At 39.3% G+C, this 19355-nt stretch overlaps 1 protein-coding gene across 1 annotated transcript in view; it reads right to left on the bottom strand.

Moving 5' to 3' along the window:
- Dnah5 (dynein axonemal heavy chain 5) overlaps nucleotides 1-19355 on the bottom strand; it is a 237302-nt gene that overhangs the window by 38600 nt on the left and 179347 nt on the right. The window contains exons 62-68 of the mRNA XM_028767581.1: nucleotides 16583-16718; nucleotides 15695-16011; nucleotides 14964-15119; nucleotides 13989-14171; nucleotides 4650-4893; nucleotides 3583-3697; nucleotides 2908-3098 (exon numbers count right to left, since the gene is read on the bottom strand). Of these exons, the coding sequence (XP_028623414.1) occupies nucleotides 2908-3098; nucleotides 3583-3697; nucleotides 4650-4893; nucleotides 13989-14171; nucleotides 14964-15119; nucleotides 15695-16011; nucleotides 16583-16718 (1342 nt within the window). The remainder of the gene's footprint in view (nucleotides 1-2907; nucleotides 3099-3582; nucleotides 3698-4649; nucleotides 4894-13988; nucleotides 14172-14963; nucleotides 15120-15694; nucleotides 16012-16582; nucleotides 16719-19355) is intronic.

The following is a 19355-nucleotide window of genomic DNA, read 5'->3' as shown; positions in this document are numbered from 1 at the left end:
GTATTTATTGTTAGTAATCCCTACCCATATTCCTTCCTCTGCCTTTCCCTACCTTATCTTAATCCTCCTCACTCCTTTATTTCATTTTAGCATTTGATACAGTCTTCCATCTCCCCTAGAACCATGCTACATAACAATTTCCTGAATGCCTATGGGTTCCCCAAATTAAATTATATTATCTGAAGATTCAAAGTCAGCAATAGCGAATGAGAGAAAAAAATATGATATTTTCTTTCTAGATTTAAGTCACCTCACTCAGAACATGCTGAAATCAAGATGGTACTCTCCTTGAGTCTTCATCCTTCTGGCTATCTTATATAGAACGGAAATGTGCTAAGTATGCTACTAGAAGCAAGAAACACTCCTTGATCTCACAGAGCCCCGAATCTCGCGAGCTATAGTAAAAAACAAGACTGACAAGGCATGTCTGCTGGTGCTAGACCCACAACTAGCCAATAGGGAGAAAATAAGAGACAGCAAAACAGAATGTTCATCGTTAAATGGAGTATGTATACCACACCCTGTCCTCCAAAGCCTTAGCGATCACTGTATAAGAGGGAAAGAAAGATTGTATAACAACTCCAATAGTACAGAAAATAAAATGAAAAATTCAGGTAAAAGATATCGTCTTTCTAAGTATGTACATTACAAACTAGTCAAGCCAGAAGAAAAATGAAAGAATGAAAGCTATACATCAGAGAATTAATGTTTAGATTATAGAAAGAACTCAAAATCTAAATACCAAAAAAAAAAATCAGGTCAATGAATGGGATGATAAAAAATTCTGAAAAAGAACAAGAAGAAACAGCAACAGCAGCAGCACTAGCAGGAGGAAGAGGAGGAAGAGGAGGAGGAGGAAGAGGAGGAGGAGGAGGAAGAGGAGGAGGAGGAGGAAGAGGAGAACAAGAACAAGACAAAGAAAAAGAACACAAACAAATAGCCAATGAGCAACTGAAAAGTGTTCAACATCCTTAGCTGTCAGGGAAATATGAACTTGAACTATTGAGACTCAATTATCACAGTCAGATGAGCTGTCATTAAGAAAACAAATAATGGCAAGAACTGGCAAGGATGCATTCAGACATTGCTAGTTGGAATACAAATTATTCAAAGCACTGAAAATGGTATCAAGTTTACTCAAAAGAGAAAAAAGACCAAGTTACTGTAAATCTCAGCTAGTCCATTCTTGGGTATATAACTGGAGGCCTCTAAGTTACCACATCACATAAATACTTTCATGATGTATTGTAGCTCTATCCATAATAACCCACTTATGAACTAATCTAGGAGTCCTTTAATAAATGAAGACTACCACAAACACACACACACACACACACACCACATATGCATTACTCACAATGAGATTTTTTCCCTTAGCCATTAAAATAAACTTATGTTGGTTGCAAGAAAATTGATTCAACTAGAGATCATATTTAGTGAAGGAAGTCAGATTCAGACTAATACCACATTTTACCTTCTTTGTCAATCACAGATATTTATATAAACATATAAAATCATGCACACACATATGTTAAGAAAGTAGAAGTGAAATTGAGAAAATGAAGGGGACTAGGAGTGAGAGAGAAATAGGAGGATAAGAGGATAAATAAGAATGAAGTATATGACATACTTGTATAAAAGTATTTTTATGTAGCTGGGAAAATAGCTAAATAATGCTAGAGCAGTTGTCTATAATTATGAGATACTAAGTTCAGTTCCCAGCACAAAAAGAAAAAACAAACTTCCTGAAAGACACTTCTATGTACAATACATGCATACCATTTAAAAAATATTTGACTACAGGTCTCTGTCCTCTGGCTTTCTATTCAACTGTATATGCTAGTGACCCAAAGGTCTACCTGCTTCAATAAATATACAATAAAAAATCAATGTAATTGCTGCTGAATTACCTCACCCACCCAGCTTCCAAGACTCTGCCGATTTTGCTTTGTCTTCATCACATTCCCTTGATCCCACTGAAAGCCCTTTAGTCACCTTGCTCACTTAATATTCCTTCTGTAAATGTTTCATTGCTATTTCGAATCTTTAATCGGGTGCCAGTCATTAATTAAGATACACTCGACTAGAGAATCAACTATATATACAATTTAAAGCTTTACACTATCATTATAGCTCATACCTTATACCCATCCATGCCCTCCCTCATAATTAGTATTAATTGCCAACTTGTCAGGATGTGTTATCACATAAGAGACAGACCTACAGACACATCCATGGCAGGGAGATACTTCGCCCCTGAACATACTTTTGAAAGACTATGTTGCTTAGGTTAAGAGAGGTGGGCAGACAGAGACTAAAAGTGGGTGTGGAGCACTATCCTCTGGGTGTGGGTCTTGGAATAAAAAAGAGCAAGTGACTGAGCACAAGCCTTCTGTAGCCCTGATTTCAGGCTGTGGATGTGATATGAGTTGTTTGCTCAACTTCTTACAGCCCTAATTTCCTACCATGACGGACTTCATCTCAAATTGTGTGCCAAATGAGCCCTTTCTCCCTGGAGATTTATTTTGTGGGCTGGAAGGGCGAGAGTAGGTCAGGAAATTCTATCATAGCACAAGAAAAATACAACACTCATTCCCGTCCCCTAACACGTTTCTAGCTTCCCACATAGGACATATTTTACTTGATTCATTTTATTTTCTATACCTTCCCCCCAAAACTCAGGCATTCTGCTAGTGATTTGGTTCAATAAAACGTCTGTTCCATACCCTGAGACATACTACATTTCCAACGAACAGCCATTGTTTAATAAGTGATCAAATGAAATGTCTCATGTAAGTAAATTAAAAAAATGAAATTCAAAGAAACTACTACAACTTAAAAAGTAAAATAAAAATTCTGCAAAGAGCATTCACAGTACCTGCAATGTGTATGGCGCTTTCTACTGACCTTTAATGAGAGTGAGAAACTCCTCATGCTTGACTAGGTTCCTCTGGATGTCAATCTTTAGAGTGAGCAACAAAGTGAACAGAAATTTGTGCTCCTCATATAGGCCTCGGACAGCATACTTGAAAACCTCATAGGTCATGTGCTCAATGATATTAGCAATCCTCTTGCTTGTGATTGGGCTCTTGACAGACCTGAGGAAGAGACCATTTAAGACACACTTATCCCTCTGCCCTTTTCACTTGTCTGTAAAAACAGCATCTCTGGTGGAGAATAAGTAACTTGAAGGACTAATTTTTACTTTAACACATCAAGAGAGAGCTCCTAAATCTAAACTAACAAGAATTCTCTCAACATGAAGCAACATAACAAAATTCCTTGCTGTTGACTAAATCAATTTTACCCACAGGCCATTATTATTCACAACAATGTCTTGAAAATTTTCCCATTTAGCAGAACACATGAAGCCAAAGGAATCAAATCGATGGATGAATGGCCGGCATAGCCTCCTCTGGGCATATGATGACACGTCTGAATGATTTTTTAACATACTGATAACTACACTAATCTCAGACTTAAGAAAGGAAAGTACTCTTACTGAAAAGCAAAAGGGAGATTCTAATATCGTCTTCATTCACAAATAGAGAATTCAGCTCAACTTCCTAGAGACAGGTATACCTGGCTAAGGAAAGGTCAAACAAGCCCAGAAACTGACGGAGCGAAGTCTGATACATCTCATTAACCAGACGCATCTCCGTGATGAGGAAGTAGAGGATGCTGCCCCGTGTAGCAACTGAAAGACAAAGAGCAGGGAGGCGTGTAGCACAAGAATCAAAAATAAGTGAGCTGTGCAAACACAACACCCAAATTTATTACTCAAAACAACTTTATTTTTGCCTCATCAGTAACTGCCTACTAACAATGAGATCTATAGCAATGCTTATTATTTAATCTTTCATTTATAAGTTTTGCATACTTTACCAAAGGGTACTAATGAAACCAAGACAGTTCTCATTTTAGAATCACCACACTCCTTTAATAAGTATAGTTTTTCTGTGTTTTATCGGGATGGAAAGAAAGGTTATTTTAAAGGTTCTGTATTTAACACTCAGCAAAGGATCCAGTTGGTCACACAGAACCTTAAGTCTGAAGCTCATGAAGAACAAGCCCAACATTTGCCTCAAGCTTTCAATACAAGACATCACAAAGATGATGCCTCTGACTGTCTGTGACACCATGAAATGGTTTCAACTCTTTTGGAAAATTGCTACAGGATACCAAATCGAATATGTGACACATCTTGGGTAACCGATGAACACCTGTTTATTAAATGGCCAGCTAAAGACAACCAGTTAAACACAACACATTGTTGCTACATGATACAGAACTAATGCAAAGTCCATTACACTAATGTCGCAGGATTTATTATTTTATAGCAGTATTTTAATCTCTCATTTTAAAATAAATTCATGAGCATCTTAAAGCATTTCCCAACTGCCACAGATAGTACCAAAAGTTTACACCATTACATAATATTTCTATTTCTAATTTACTAAACTTCTCAGAAGAAATAGCAGAAAATGTGCTTGGCCACCCTCCCCATTGCAAAGTAATTGTATATAATGTAATATAATGTAAAATTCATTGTACACTGTATAATGTCCCTGCTTTAATTGGTTGCTCTAATTTTCATTTCTGCCTGACTCTATTTTCTTGTGACATTTGTCTTCCATTACCAGACTCACCAGGTCGGTACTCCTCCCGGGCTGAGTTAATTTGAATTTCTGTCTCTCCAGAAATTTCCAGTTTCTGTGTTACCTCCTCAGCTGTCTTTTTTGTGTTGCTCAGCACAATGATAAGGCTCTCATCTTCCACCAGGGATCCTTGAGTGCTCGTCAGGCGATAAAGCAAATTATCTTCTAGCTCCTTCATCCTTCTTTTGTTTGCCGTTACATCCTCCAAGAGATGAGTTCGTTCTTTCTCCAGTTCCTGTTAATTTACATAAATATATTTTCACTATAAGTAATCTTATTTTGAGGTCATTCCTTGTCACAATAATTATTTCTTTCATACATAATTATTATTTCATACATAATTATTGCTTTCAGCTTCTTTGAAAGAGTTCCACTGTTTCAGTGAGATGGTCTCTCACATGTAGACTGAAATGGTTCTCTCTTTTCTGAATAACAGCTCTCTGTGATGGGTCAAGTAACCTAAGCTCTCACCACAGGTACAAACTGAAGAATATCAATAGTCCATCATGGTAGCATATGCCTGTAATCCCAGGACTCAGGATGCTGAGGTGGAAAAATTACAGGTTCAAGGCCAGCCTGAACTACATAGCAAGAATCTTTCTGAAAAACATACAAAGATAATTTTCTTTTGAATTGAAAACATTTCACGGGCTGAAAATTCTCTCCCAAATATGTATATTTTTGGGACTGAGATGATTGAATGATTAACATGTTTGCTTAAAATGCATGAAGGCCTGGGCCAAATGTCCACATCACCAAAAACTAGTTGTGGGTGAACATTATAGTCCCAGCACTCAGGAGTTGAGGCAAAGAATCCACAGGTCAAGTATTCCTCAGTTACACAGTGATTTTGAAACCAGCCTGTGACATACACACACACACACACACACACACACACACACACACACACACACACATATATATATATATATATATATATATATATATATATATATATATATATAAATAAAATTTGGGAACCATCATAAATAGTAGACAGAACTATTACAAGACCCAGAGGGGCAGGGCCTAAAGTAAGACAGTAACTTCTGGATAAGGTATGACACTTGGACTCATGAAGTCAAAGAAGCTATAGTTGCTGGCCTAAGATTTAGACAAGATCAAGCCAGTCAATATATACATTCTAGCATGGAATGAGAGGGTCTTCATGAAACTCCATTCCTAGTGGAGAAGCTATATGGGATTTGATGGCTTCTGGGGAAGGAAGGGTCAATTTTTCTTAAGGATGTAGTTGACCTGCCCCAATAGATGACCCAATATCCAGGAGTACATGGGAAGCACAAGTTGAATTTGTGAATTATTAAAATTTTAAAAGAGAGAAAACACAAATTTGGGGGTGGGGTGGACCTAGAAGGAGTCAAGGGAAGAAACTGATCAAAATAAATTTCATAGAATTCTCAAAGAATTAGTTATATATTATATATTAGTTATATTTGCCATATAATATATAGCATAATTTGGTATCTCCTCTGAGATTTAAATCTCACAGTTCAGGAGATGAGCAAGACTTTGGGCAATGACTATCAATGGTGGTCCTGTCCTTAGGAGCTCAGAGGCAGCATCGAGCCGGCCACAGGAGTGCAAAGCTCAGAGGAGAAAGAACAGCAGAGAAAATAGACTGACTCTAAGGAAAGCTGTGCATGAAAGAGAAGTACTAATGTGAAAGACTTTGATGTTAAAGAAATTAATCAAACATGGAAAGGACCATCAGTAAGTACTCCTTATAATTTGTAAAAGAACCCTTTGAGTTTACTTGAAAAGCTTTCTAAATATAGTGGCAATTGACAATATAACTAAATGTAACAGTGTATGAGTCCACATCCTCGCAATTTTGGGAAACACAATCTTGAATGTGAGTTCAGCAGCAAAATTACATGACCGGCTTTCTTGTGTCTGACCTCCTGCTGCTGTACTACAAGTCTATGCTATGCACTGCCCAGATTCCTAGAGAAGTGTAAAAAAATGTTGTTACCCAAGTGGGTATGCAGGATACCCACAGCACATTTCCAAATTCTACTCTCTGTTGAAAGAGGCTTAAGTCTGTGTGGCAATGAATCATTTGAAATAATAGTGCATAATGGAAGTACTAGTTAATCACGGGCTGAGGTTAACTGTCTGTTAAGATCCAGTGCTCATATAAGCCTCCGAAGAAAGAAGCCAGCCAGAGTTTAAAAAAAAAAAGTCTTATTAAACAATATCCCTCACTTTTATGGGTAATATAATTCTTCATTTCAAGGAAGCATCTTATGATTGTGAGAAAAGAAACCCATAGCCAGTCTGCAGATTATGCCTTGATTTGACTGCTATCAATATGCTAATCACTCAGCTGGGGATGTACTTCAGTTAATTAAGTAGCATTTCCTTACTACACACAATACCATGGCTTTGATCCTCTGCACTGAAAACAAAATAAACATGATGAATGGATGACAGACAGACAGACAGATGATAGATTAGAAAGATCATACATACATACATACATACATACATACATGCATGCATACATACATATAGTAGGTAGATAGATGATAGATGATGATAGTGATATAAGGATAACTATTGGTAGCATGTACATAGATTATGCATGAATAGATAGGTGATACGCAGATAGATTAAACATAGATAATATGTAGACAAATACATATGATAAAAAGATGTACATATTAGATACTGACAACTGCTAAACTGTTTCAGATTCCCATGAGCTCCTCACTGTACAGCCTTAGGACTTCAGATAAATAACTTCTATTTAGTACTCTCAGCAAACCTGAACGTGATCTGTCTGATGCTCAAGCTCAGCCTTCCCCATCACAGCAAGTGGAACTACGTACTGCCAACTTCTCAAGCCAAAGCTTTTGAGTACTCTACTTTTTAAGGTGTGTGTGTGTGTGTGTGTGTGTGTGTGTGTGTAGATGATTGTGCCACTGTCTGCATGTGGGGATCAGAGGAAAATTCAGTGGGGTTGGTTCTTTTCTTCAATCTTTAAGTGGATTTTAAGAATTGAGCAGAAGATCTCCAGACTTACCAATCATTTTCATTTCCCTGTCCCCAGAGTACTTCCTTTTCCCAAACTTCACAATAAATTCATGATCAAATTCTATCATCTCTGTGTCAGAATCCTATCTTTCTCACTGTCACCATTCTGGTCCAATCTCCCATTTTCACCTCTTCTCTGAATTACAAGATGTAAGCAGGTTTTCCTGTACCTCTTCTTATCCCTGTAACCTGTCCCAGTGTAGCAGTCAGAATGATGACCATAAAACATTAAAATGTGGTTTGTATCCAAAAGATCCTTCACAGGCTTCTCTCTGGGGCACTTGGTCCCCAACTTAGAAGACTGTAGCATTTTAGGAGGTGAGGTGTGACTATTGAAAGTAGGTCACTAAGGGTGGGTCTATGAAGGTTCCTGCCATACCTCTTTACCATCTGGCCTACCAACATATGGATAAACTGTCACTGCACACCTGCTGATATAGACTGAACCATTTCAATTTGCTTTTCCCAACCTTGTTGAAAGTGTAATCCAGAATAAACCTTTCCTCCATTCAGTTGTTCCTGCCAGGTAGTTGGTCCCAGCAATGAATACAGCTCTTCCCTCACAATCCTCCAGTACCAAATTATTCCACACAAATTCTAAGATCTGTCTCATGAAGTTTCACAAGATGATCTCTTCTCTAATTACTACAGGGACCACATTTTCTATTATTTTCCCTATACAACAGATTCTTCCTACGTCAGAAGTTCCCACCCCAGCCACATTAGAATCAAATTGGAAGCTTAGTTAGCAGGCTTGGAGCAGGGCTGAGGAACTGGGATTCTAGTGTATTCCCAGACAATGTGATACTGCTGGTTTGACTGTAAGACTCTGAGACCTGTTACATCAAACACAGCAGTCCTTTCTTCTCTTGAGATTTCTTCACTGACTAGTGATTTACCAGGTCTACTCTTCCCCTGTAAAGTTCACTGTCTTCTCTTCTTCAAATCTTTCTTAAATGTACTTTCTCAATGAGGTCCACTACCTACCCTGAATGTGCAGCCCACCTGAATCCCCATCTCTCCATTTTGTCATGCTTTTTTATTTTTAGAACATATAACACCTTCCACCAAACATGAATATTTTTACAATTTATTCCATTAGGATAGTTGGAGGTTTGAATGTTGTGATTGTTGTTGTTTTTGTTGTTTTTGTTGTTGTTGTTGTTGTTTGGTTTGGTTTGTCCTGGTATGTTTTGGTCATCTAGTAACATCTGATTATTCCTACAGTGATGCCTGGTACCTTGTGTGCACTCAACTAATATTATGGAACAAATGACCTAGTGCTGTGTCTCTAACAAGCAAACTGAAATGGAAAGTAAACCAGGAAATCCAATCTCAGTACCAGGAATACAAATAAGAACATTCCCTCTCTACAAAACCCATAGTCAAAAATAAGTGCTGTGGTAACAAAATTGCATAAAAGCAAACAGCAAACACCATTCACTCCACTTTATGTTCTAGCCCATGAGTCTTACTAGTTGAGTGGTTTTGTTGAGGAGGGGCTCCAAATTCTGAAGTTCATGGCTGAAGCCCAGTGAGCCAGTTACCAGGTCAGTATAGAAAAGAAATTCATCTTAGAGCAAAGGAACAGTTCAGAACTTGTACACATCTACCAGTTTTAAGTTTGCTGAGCTGTAGTCACTCAAGGAAAACACACTCTTCTCAAAATCTCTGCCATCTGTCGTGCCGCATTTGAAGCCTCCCTAGTCATTACTTTAATTCAATTATTCACTATATGAGAATTTCAAATTTGAGGAAATGTAGAAATTAGTATAAGCAAGTGACATTTACAGTATGCTATACACTGCTTTCCATCCACCGTTTTCCTAAGGTCTCATGTTTTATGGCTACACTAGGAACTAAAATGATAATAAATAGTGACACATCAAAATTTATAAATTTCACATGGTATAGCCTCTGAGCTCCTAGGGGTAAGTGCTATGAAGTCTTCATCTGTAGCATGTGCAGAAAGAAATGTAAAGAGACAAAAAGAATACTACAGTTAACATCATAAAGACATATACTTAGATAGTTACCTACATAACACCTCCCATTCTATAAAGTTCCACAAGCCTTAAGATTTTCATCTGTAAAATGGACATGAAAATATCACATAAGTGAACAGTGAATCTAAGAGAGGGATTACGTGGCTGCTCAAATTATCTCTCTGCTTCTCCTAGAAATACGTGTATTTCTAGGAGAAATAAAAAGTACACTATTTCTTAATAAGTAGAATAGTTCACAAAAATGTTTATCCAATAAATGGAGGATGGATGGATGGATGGATGGATGGATGACTGGATGGATGGATGGATGGATGGATGGATGATTGGATGGATGGATGGATGGATGACTGGATGGATGGATGGATGGATGGATGGATGGATGGATGATGGATGACTGGATGGATGGATGGATGGATGGATGGATGGATGATGGATGACTGGATGGATGGATGGATGGATGGATGGGTGACTGGATGGATAGATGGGAGAAATGTCATTCTATCTACATATCTATTTAAATATCAATGTTTTCCAAAAATATTCTCTCAGATGAGAGAAGGGTTTATGACAAAATTATTTTGACTTCCTTTAGGGCAGCACATTAGTTGAAAAATATTATCTTCTTGTAGATTGGAATTCTATAATCCTGTGTCCACAAAGTACATAAACATGGCTGGTTGAAATGTGGTGACTTAGGTTATAGGAAATGACTGGGGGGGAAGGGAATAGATCACCTCAGATCCCCTTATTCACCACCCAAACTAAAAATAGCTCAGTCACATTAGAAGGCTCAAAGATACAGTGGGAAGAGTAGATGTTGGGGAAAAGATAAAAACAAAACCAAAACCTCTTGGTAAAAAATAACACTGTTAAAAAGTGAGTCGTGGGAGAGAGCTTAGTCAGTAAAGTACTTGCTTGAGTTCAGTCTCCAACATCCACACAAAAAATGCCAGGTGGAGTAGAGGTGAAATGTCTGTAATCCAAACACTAAGAAGCTGCAGACAAGAGAATTCTAGGGCCCTGCTGGCCAGCCAGCCTTACCTAGTTGGTAAGTACCAAGCCAAGGGGAGACTCTGTGCAAACCAAGGTGAACGGTGCCTGAGAAACAACAATGGAGTTTGACTACACACACACACACACACACACACACACACACACACCACATACATGCATCAGAGAGAGAGAGAGAGAGAGAGAGAGAGAGAGAGAGAGAGAGAGAGAGAGAGAGGCTCTCTTTTCTTCCATTATTAGACTTTTCTTTGAGAAAGTTAAGGTAACTGTAACTATTACAATGGTGTGCAGGGTAAGATAAGCCTTTTGTATTATAAAAAGAAAAAAAAAACTGCGGGGCTATTATGGCCCCAATGTTTGGAAGGGTTGATTATTTTGAGTGTGTGTCCTGCTACTGAGGTGTTAGTAAGGGAATAAATTTTTCAATTTTCCCAAGAAGACAGAAAACACTGGCACTGGATCCATACTGGTTTTGTAAGGCTGATGAAAGTCTTTTTAAGAATCTAAAAATCACCCTTAATACTGAAGTCCTCTCTGGCCACCAAAGCTGGGTGCTGGTGTTTTTATGTGGGTTTTGTTTTGCTTTATTGCAACCAGCATCAGCCAGACCAAATCATTTTTTCTAGAGTAATTGTATTCATGTCAGTACAGTATTAAAAAAAACCAATAACATTATGCTATCTCCCACAGATGCTACTCATCTCTGTGAGGCCAAGGCTAGCAGGTGACATCAGAGCCTAGTTGCTGTGATGGACGCACTGGTCTAAAAGACTGTCCAGATTTCATGTGCTCAACAGTCCATTGTGCTATCAAAACCTCAGTCCTTACTAAGGTAATCAGGTGGCTCTGCTGCACCTCTCAAATTACCTCCATACGCTTTAAGTCAGGCCTAGAATGTAACAGGTACACAGTGAAGGTTGTTTTTTTTCCGCCTCCAGAATGTACACTGGTTCTTGCCACAATGAGGTCCATCACCCATAAGAACTTACGAAGCTGGTTTAACAGCTCCTCAAACAAGTTCTGAGTTCATGACTATTATTCATATGCTGCAATTAAAAACACAGAGGATATGGGGGAGGCGAGAAGGAAGGAGAAAGAGACAGATGTGTTCCCTCTCCCTTCCTGGGGTAGAGCTCAGAAGTACAAGCCTGATACAGCATGCAGAAAGCATACAGACAGGAGGCGTTGCAGATTCAAAGAATTTGCCCACCGTCTTAACCTAATAAATCTTCGGGTCAGCACAGAAGGGGCCATAAAGCAAAATAACCTCACTGCTATCGAGCCCACGAGAAAGTCGATAGCAACTTCAGCCTCACCATGGTAGTGGTCTCATTAAAACCTTCCGTCTCTCATTGCTTAAGCTTCACACATTCCCCAGGGGGAGTGCTGACTCAGAAAAGGGAAGTTTATAAATTGTTGGTCATTTTTCCCACTGAACACTAAGCTAGCTATATCAAAATATAGTAGCAAAGGGATCAGACACTGAGTTACGATTCCAGGGTTTCATTATGTCAGTGGCTGTCGTGGCTAGCTTGAACCATCACCTTAACTCAGCTTAGAGTCATCTGAGAAGACAGCCTTAGTCAACGAATTGAATAGATCAGACTGGCCCATGGGTATATCTATGAGGAACTGTCTTGATTGCTAATTGATTTGGGAGGGCACAACCACTGTGGGTAGCACTATCCCCAGGCAGGTAGTCCTGAACCGTATAACAAAACCTAGCTGAGTATTAGCTGGTCTATAAGCCAACAAGCAGCATGGTCCTGTCTGTATTTATAATATTCATTATATTTATGATGTCTGTGCATTAATACTTTGCCATCACTAAATAACAGACTATGCTCTAGAATTCTCAGCTGAGATGGAACCTTTCTTCCCTCACTTCTTTCTGTCAGAGTACTTATCACAGCAACAGGGATCAACCCAGACACCAGAGGCTACACGAGTTCTTCTTGATTTTGTTCTGTATTTATTTAACTGTGGGGAGAGAGCATGTGTCATCCACATGCATGGAGGTCATAGAACAACTTGCAGGAGTTGACTCTAAGCTTCTATCATGTGTGTATTCGGGACAAGCACAGGTCGATATGCCTGACAGCGGAGGAATTTCCATTAACCCACTGCACCCACCAAGTTTCTAAAGGTTTACACCAGAGCCATCAGGCACACATGGAACTCTTAGATAACAGGGACTGAGGAGCTAGAGAGATGGCTCAGTAGCTGAGAGCATGCTGCTCTTGAAGAGGACCCAGGTTTAGGTCCCTGAGTTCATGTTGGGTAGTAACAACTGCCTGTAATTCGGTTATAGGAGATCTGACACCCAGCAGTACGTTGTCGGTGTCTCCTTATGAAAACACATTGCACATCTGGCTGAGGAGATGACTGTGTCTGCAACACAAGTGCAGAGACCTGAGCTTGGAGCTCAAGAATTCATGGACAATACCAGCATTGCAACATGTGCCTGCAACCCCGGCACGGGGAGGTGGAGGCTAGGGTGGGGACAGAGGTGAGGGGCATGGTACACTTAGGGACAGGTGAATCACTGAAGCTGACTGGCTGGCCAGAAAACCTGAAGTGACCAGCTTCAGGTTTTATGAGAGGTTACATCTTGAAAAACATGGAGCTGGAAAGGTGGCTTTGCAGTTAAGAGCAGCACCTGTTGCTCTTGTAGAGGACCCAGGTCCAGTTTCTAGCACCCGTGTGTCAGTGGACAACCATCTATAACTCCAGTTACAAGGGATCCAGTACCCTCTTCAGGCCTTCACAGGCACCGAACATGCATGTGGGGTGCAGATATACATGCAGGGAAAATACATTAATAATAATAATAGTTGTTATTGATTTATATACAACCTTAATACTAATAACATGATGATGATGATGATGATGATAAATTTGAAATTACCCATTTAGCAGTACCCAATATCTATCTCTGGCCTCCACACATACTTACACATACATGAACATGCACATCCACAGACCACAGCACAACACATATATACAGAGAAATTCACATGTAGATAATTGGCTAAGATGTTCCTCTTCATGGAAAAAGAAAATACTGAAGAATTAATGTGAATTTTAGATTCCAGATTGATGGCTCCTAAAGCAATTCCAATGTCAGAACTAAGATTCTGGACACAGGAAAACCATGGGGATAAAGGAGAAATCAATCCCGTGGCAACATTCATACTATTTTTATCAATGAAATACAGTGCAGTGCAGCGACAGAAGTCTTCTTTGGTTTCCCCACCTGCTTCTCCGTGAGAATGACTCTCCCCAGTAATTGATCCTCCAGGCCTTTCACGGTGACAGTGAAATCAATGATGGAGGTCCGAGCACTTATCTCTGGGGTATAGGCTGGATTTGGCAGCTTGGTGGAGATGTAAAGTTTAAAGCCGTCCATGACATCCACTTCCTTGTCACCCACCTTCACCTTTTTTATGAAAATAAAGTTAGACAGAGGAGACATGCACCTGAGTCTTTTTCATATTGGATCAATTATTGTTTTGAGCAATTTGTAACTGGATATAACTTGTATATTAAGACATAAAAAGAAATTGTCACTAGGTACTCACAGAGCTTTAAGACACTGGGATACTAGACAAGAGGCAGGGAAGATAGGAGAGTCAAAGGGAAAGAGAAAGAGGAGGAGCTAAGAGTTCTAAGCATACCATGTAATGGATACAGAATTCGTTAACAAAAGTATCATGACTAAACCCTGAAGTTAAGGAAAAGCAAACCCACCGAAAATGATGAGAGGGCTTACCATCCACATACTGAGGTTTGAGAAGTCACACAAACAATACCACACAAAAATGGCAGGAGAGAGCAGGGTGGGGTTGCTTGTTTACAGCAGTCACTGAATGGGGCTAAGAAGATGATTTAAACACACATGGACTTGTGTGGCTTGAAATTATCGCCAGTGTCACAACTTAGTACCAAAGGTTTCATAAGTGTGCCCTTAACTGGACAGAAGGAAGGTGGGACATGAAGGGTCTTAAACTTTTCAATACTCAAAGATCAAAATAGAATCCGTTTCTTAGTTACAGAAGTAAAATAGGTAAGCATTACAGGATTCCTAATCCATCAATAACTTAGCCTCTATTCAAAGAGCAGAACAGCATCTCCCCACAACTGGCTCCACTTGCAGCCTCTTGAAAGCTTCTGTCTCCCCTACCAGGATGCACTGTCGCCCTGCACGTTGGTATCAATGGGTTTAACATACCTTAAAAGTAGATCCTGTTTTAATGAAGTTTTTTTCCAGAACGTTGTCCAGAGCAGGATCTAATTCCTCCCCAACGTCTTCGATGAGCAAAGGCCTTCCAAGGGAAAGGCTGTCCTCCAGGTGGTTCCTAAAGTACTTGTGGTTTAGCGAAGTGATCTAATGGGATGGGGTCATCAGGTTATTTCTGACAGACAGGCTCGTGGTGGGATACACAGTAATATCATGTGACTTCTAAACGCTCTACTGTAGGAAACAAATAAGGACATAGAAATCCTGGACTTGAAGCACTGCTAAGTGATACGGTGCAGAAAATACACTGTTTTCATTCTATCTTTAATAGACAAATGACCTACCATGTAACATGTGAAGGTAGAATGGAATATCTCTGCTTCTCCCTGACCTCCATCATCCCTGTTGGTGGACAACTATAAGTCTGTATGTAAGCATACACACATAGAGTGATCTCCTTCTTCTGACTATCAAAGAAAGCTGTCAACTTAATAGTTGAGCACTGACCACTATCGTAGTAGTACATGTGCCCAAAAATGCAAACAATAAGGCTATGGAAAACATTTTGTTATTATATATACGCTTTCATCTCTATTTAGGATTCCAAACAAAACATGTAAGATGTTCAAATATTTCTCCCTTTTTGTGGGGAGGGAGATGAGGGGGGCTCCATACAAGAAAATATAATTTGATGTGTATAAATGTTCTCAAACAGAAATCACCTGGAGTTCATTTTGGCTTTCCTTATTCCTGATCCAGATCTTGCCTTGAGTCTGAGGATCGATTAACAAAGGATAGCGGGATGCTTTTGTGACAATGATTCCATTCTGGATGGACAGGTCATCGTTTGGGAGGCCTTGGAGGTTCCATTCGCTGATAGTAGGGGCATCAATCAGCATCTCGTTGAGATTCAGATCATTCCCAAACGGGATTTTACGGGCTTTCATTTCCTTCTTCCAATCATGTAACAGCAGATCTCGAAACTCTTGGTTAAATGGACCAGAATATGATAGAAAAGCCGTTGCCAGCAGCACATCCCCTAAAGTGAAGAGCAAGCACCCCTAAAATATTTTGTGATTCTCCAGGCAATTGCCTAACTCACTATAATTGAAAAAGAAAGCATGAATCAACAACCACCCTTTTAAACTAAAATCTACAGTCAACCTGTAAGCACAGGCTGCCAATGAATTGATCAATAAGCGTGAGTTTGATTGACTGTTGAACAGACTCTAAATATCCTATCAAGAAAGGACTATCAGAAGTGAAATATTGGGTCATCATAACTATGTTGTAAAGGAGTGACCTCTAGCTCAAAAACTGTAACTTTAAAAACCAGACAAGTCAGTGATGTCATCAGAGTGTCCATGATCAATATCCCACACTTTTAGAAGTGTTTAAAAGTGAGCTAAAAGTAAGAGATGCGAAGGTCATTGACCCCTGAAATCAGGACACATGTGTACCAGACAACTACCCACCTCCTTGAAATGCTTGTAGACACACAAACACATATATATGAATTTGAAATAAGCGAGGGCTGTTTGATTCAAGCTTAGGGCCTCTGTCTCCATCACAGTCACCACACCATCTCGTTAATGAAAGAGTTTACAGACCTACGAGTCGTTTAGTTTGTGCAGCAAACTCTTTACTTTGTTCCGTCCATCGCTCCTTTTCACCTGCCAAACCACTGATGAGCGTGGACGCTGTCTGCATCTTATTCCTGCACCGATCGGCATCTTCAAGCAAGGTCTGAAGAAGGCCAAAACAAGAAGGAAAGCTTTCCTCAGACGAAAGAGCAGTGACTCATTCGACTGTGTGACTTTGAAGCACGTATTGTCTGCCCTCCTTGACATACGGAAGGCCCATTTCACACACACACACACACACACACACAAAGATTCTAGCTCTGTATGTTTGTGCTGGCTCTGTCTTGTCTCTGCTTCTCCGCACAGTGCCTTGAGCCCAGCAACCAAATCCTCCTCAGTATTAGTAACAGGAAAATGATGGACATTTCTGTCGCTCATTAGTAAGATCACACATGACAGTAGCATGTAATACAACATGTGTAAAGGATGCCAATTCTTAGGAAAATATAATTAGGAGTATCTCTCAGGTCAAACCCTGCTGTCTCCAATGCGTCGCCTAAGGACACATCACATCTCACATCAGAAGCTTGAATTTTCTTCACCTCATTGGAGTCCAAGGCTCCTGCAGAAATCTTAGCCTAGTATAACTTATCATATATTTCTTAGCTGTTCCTTGAGACAGCAAAAAGACTTGAAAGCAGACTTCCACACATTATGGCCACTCCAAACCTAATTCCATACTCAATTTCTGGTGCTGGTGATGGAACCCAGGCCCTCAGGCATGCTGGACTTCAGGCATGCTGGACCTCATGCATGCTGGACCTCAGGCATGCTGGACCTCATGCATGCTGGACCTCAGGCATGCTGGACCTCAGGCATGCTGGACCTCAGGCATGCTGGACCTCAGGCATGCTGGACCTCAGACATGCGGGACCTCAGGTATGCTGGGCATGTATGTTGCTGAACTCTACTCCCAGCCCCTAAGATTTTTCATCTTCTATGTAGGTGTTTAAGAGATGACTTCTAGTTCTACACGTGAACAAATAGGAAATAAAGTAAGTACAGACAAAGAGGTGGACGTCAGTGGATGTCCATCTGTAACAAATACATGCTGTATATTTTTATAGGATAGATTCGATGGGAATATCTAAAATGTTATGGAAAGTTTAAATTGTTTAAATACTTTAATAGTGAGATTACTTAAATCTCCATTTAAAGTATCATGTGGTGCTGATACAAATTCTCTAAACTGATTAAAAACTATCCTGCAATTTTTATGCCCCAAAATATTGCAATATTTTGTTAAATTAAAAACTTAGATAATGAAACAGTATTACTAAGCATTCTGCTTTTAAATGGGCTTAAAGTATATGTAGTATATATATAGCATATGTTCAGATATAAGAGCAGGGCATCATTTATATTCCTCTCCAGGATTCCATAAATACATTTTCTATAATGAATAGATTGCTTTTGTAAGAATAACACAATGCAATGTCTTGAAAAAGAAAGATACTTAATCCAATCTGTTCTCATCTTCCTTCTGGAGTTCTGTCTTCCCTTTAGTCAATAAAAAATAACCAAAAACCTTCTTCTGTGTTATATACCCATCATATATATCTATTTGCTTCATCCCAAGAATAGGGATACCATCTGTATGGTATTTGATTTAAAATAATTTATTTCAAACAAAGTTTTCAATGAAAAGATATTCTTAGTTGCATTTTGTCAAAATTCCCCATCCTTCCTTATATCCAGCCAATTAAGGAAACAGTTAGGCCCTACTTCCCTGCTTTTGTTCTCTGGCTCCCAGGTTCCTCAGGTTACTGCACTATCAGCAAAGAGCGGTTAATGCTTATGGTACATAGAGAGAAGCAGATAGGTCCAGTTAGAGGTTGGGTATAAAGCACCTTGGGCCAACTCTGAGGTCTCTGATAATTGTAAGCCAGCTAACTCTTCAGAAGACCAGAGAGGTTGAACCCTAAGACAGGGCACTGCGCTCTTTGTGAACAGTGGCCTGGACTCTTTGAAGAGGCTGTGAAGGCCTGGGTTATAATAACTGCACACCAGAACAACTTTGGGAGATCCACAAGCACTTTTTGGCTTCATCCAGCCAATAAAGAAAGAAAGTGGAACAAAAATGACTGAAAACAATGTTCATGAGTTGGTGGCAGTAGGCTCATGGTGAACGTGTTTTCAACCTAAAGAAATCTGAAATTTGTAAAAAATCAAGTTTACAAGCTATGGTCATATTTTTACAATAGCCGTTCTCTGTGTTCCTTTATCTAAACTAATAAACTAATAAATGAAGTAATAAGCTTTATGTAAACTAATAAACAGATGCTCTAGAACAGCAATAACAAAGATGATAAGTGACTAAAACCTGTTAAATTTAAACACAATAACAATAGATAAAAATGCTTTATTCAGCCATGCTTCTGGATATAAATGAATACCAGAAAGCCAGAAATTAATATTCTTTCCTTCTGTTTTTTAAAGATATTTATTTATTTATGTATTTATTTATTTATTTATTTAATCTATGTGAGTATACTGTGGCTGACTTCAGACACACCAAAAAATGTCTTCAAATCCCATTACAGATGGTTATGAGCCACCATGGGGCTGGTGGGAATTAAACTCAGGACCTCTGGAAGAGCAGCCAGTGCTCTTAACAGCTGAGCCATCTCTCTAGCCCTCCTCCTACTTTGTAAAGTGGACTCTATAGTTGCAGTGTTAATTTTCTCCTTATGTAAGTGAACCCCTGAGTAGAAATACACAAGGCCATGCAGGTGCTGCT

The sequence above is a fragment of the Grammomys surdaster genome, unplaced genomic scaffold (assembly GCF_004785775.1).
Source record: "Grammomys surdaster isolate TR1022 unplaced genomic scaffold, NIH_TR_1.0 174, whole genome shotgun sequence".
NCBI lineage: Eukaryota > Metazoa > Chordata > Mammalia > Rodentia > Muridae > Grammomys > Grammomys surdaster.
Note: the sequence above shows the minus strand (reverse complement) of the source record. Positions and strands in the feature narration are given on the sequence as shown.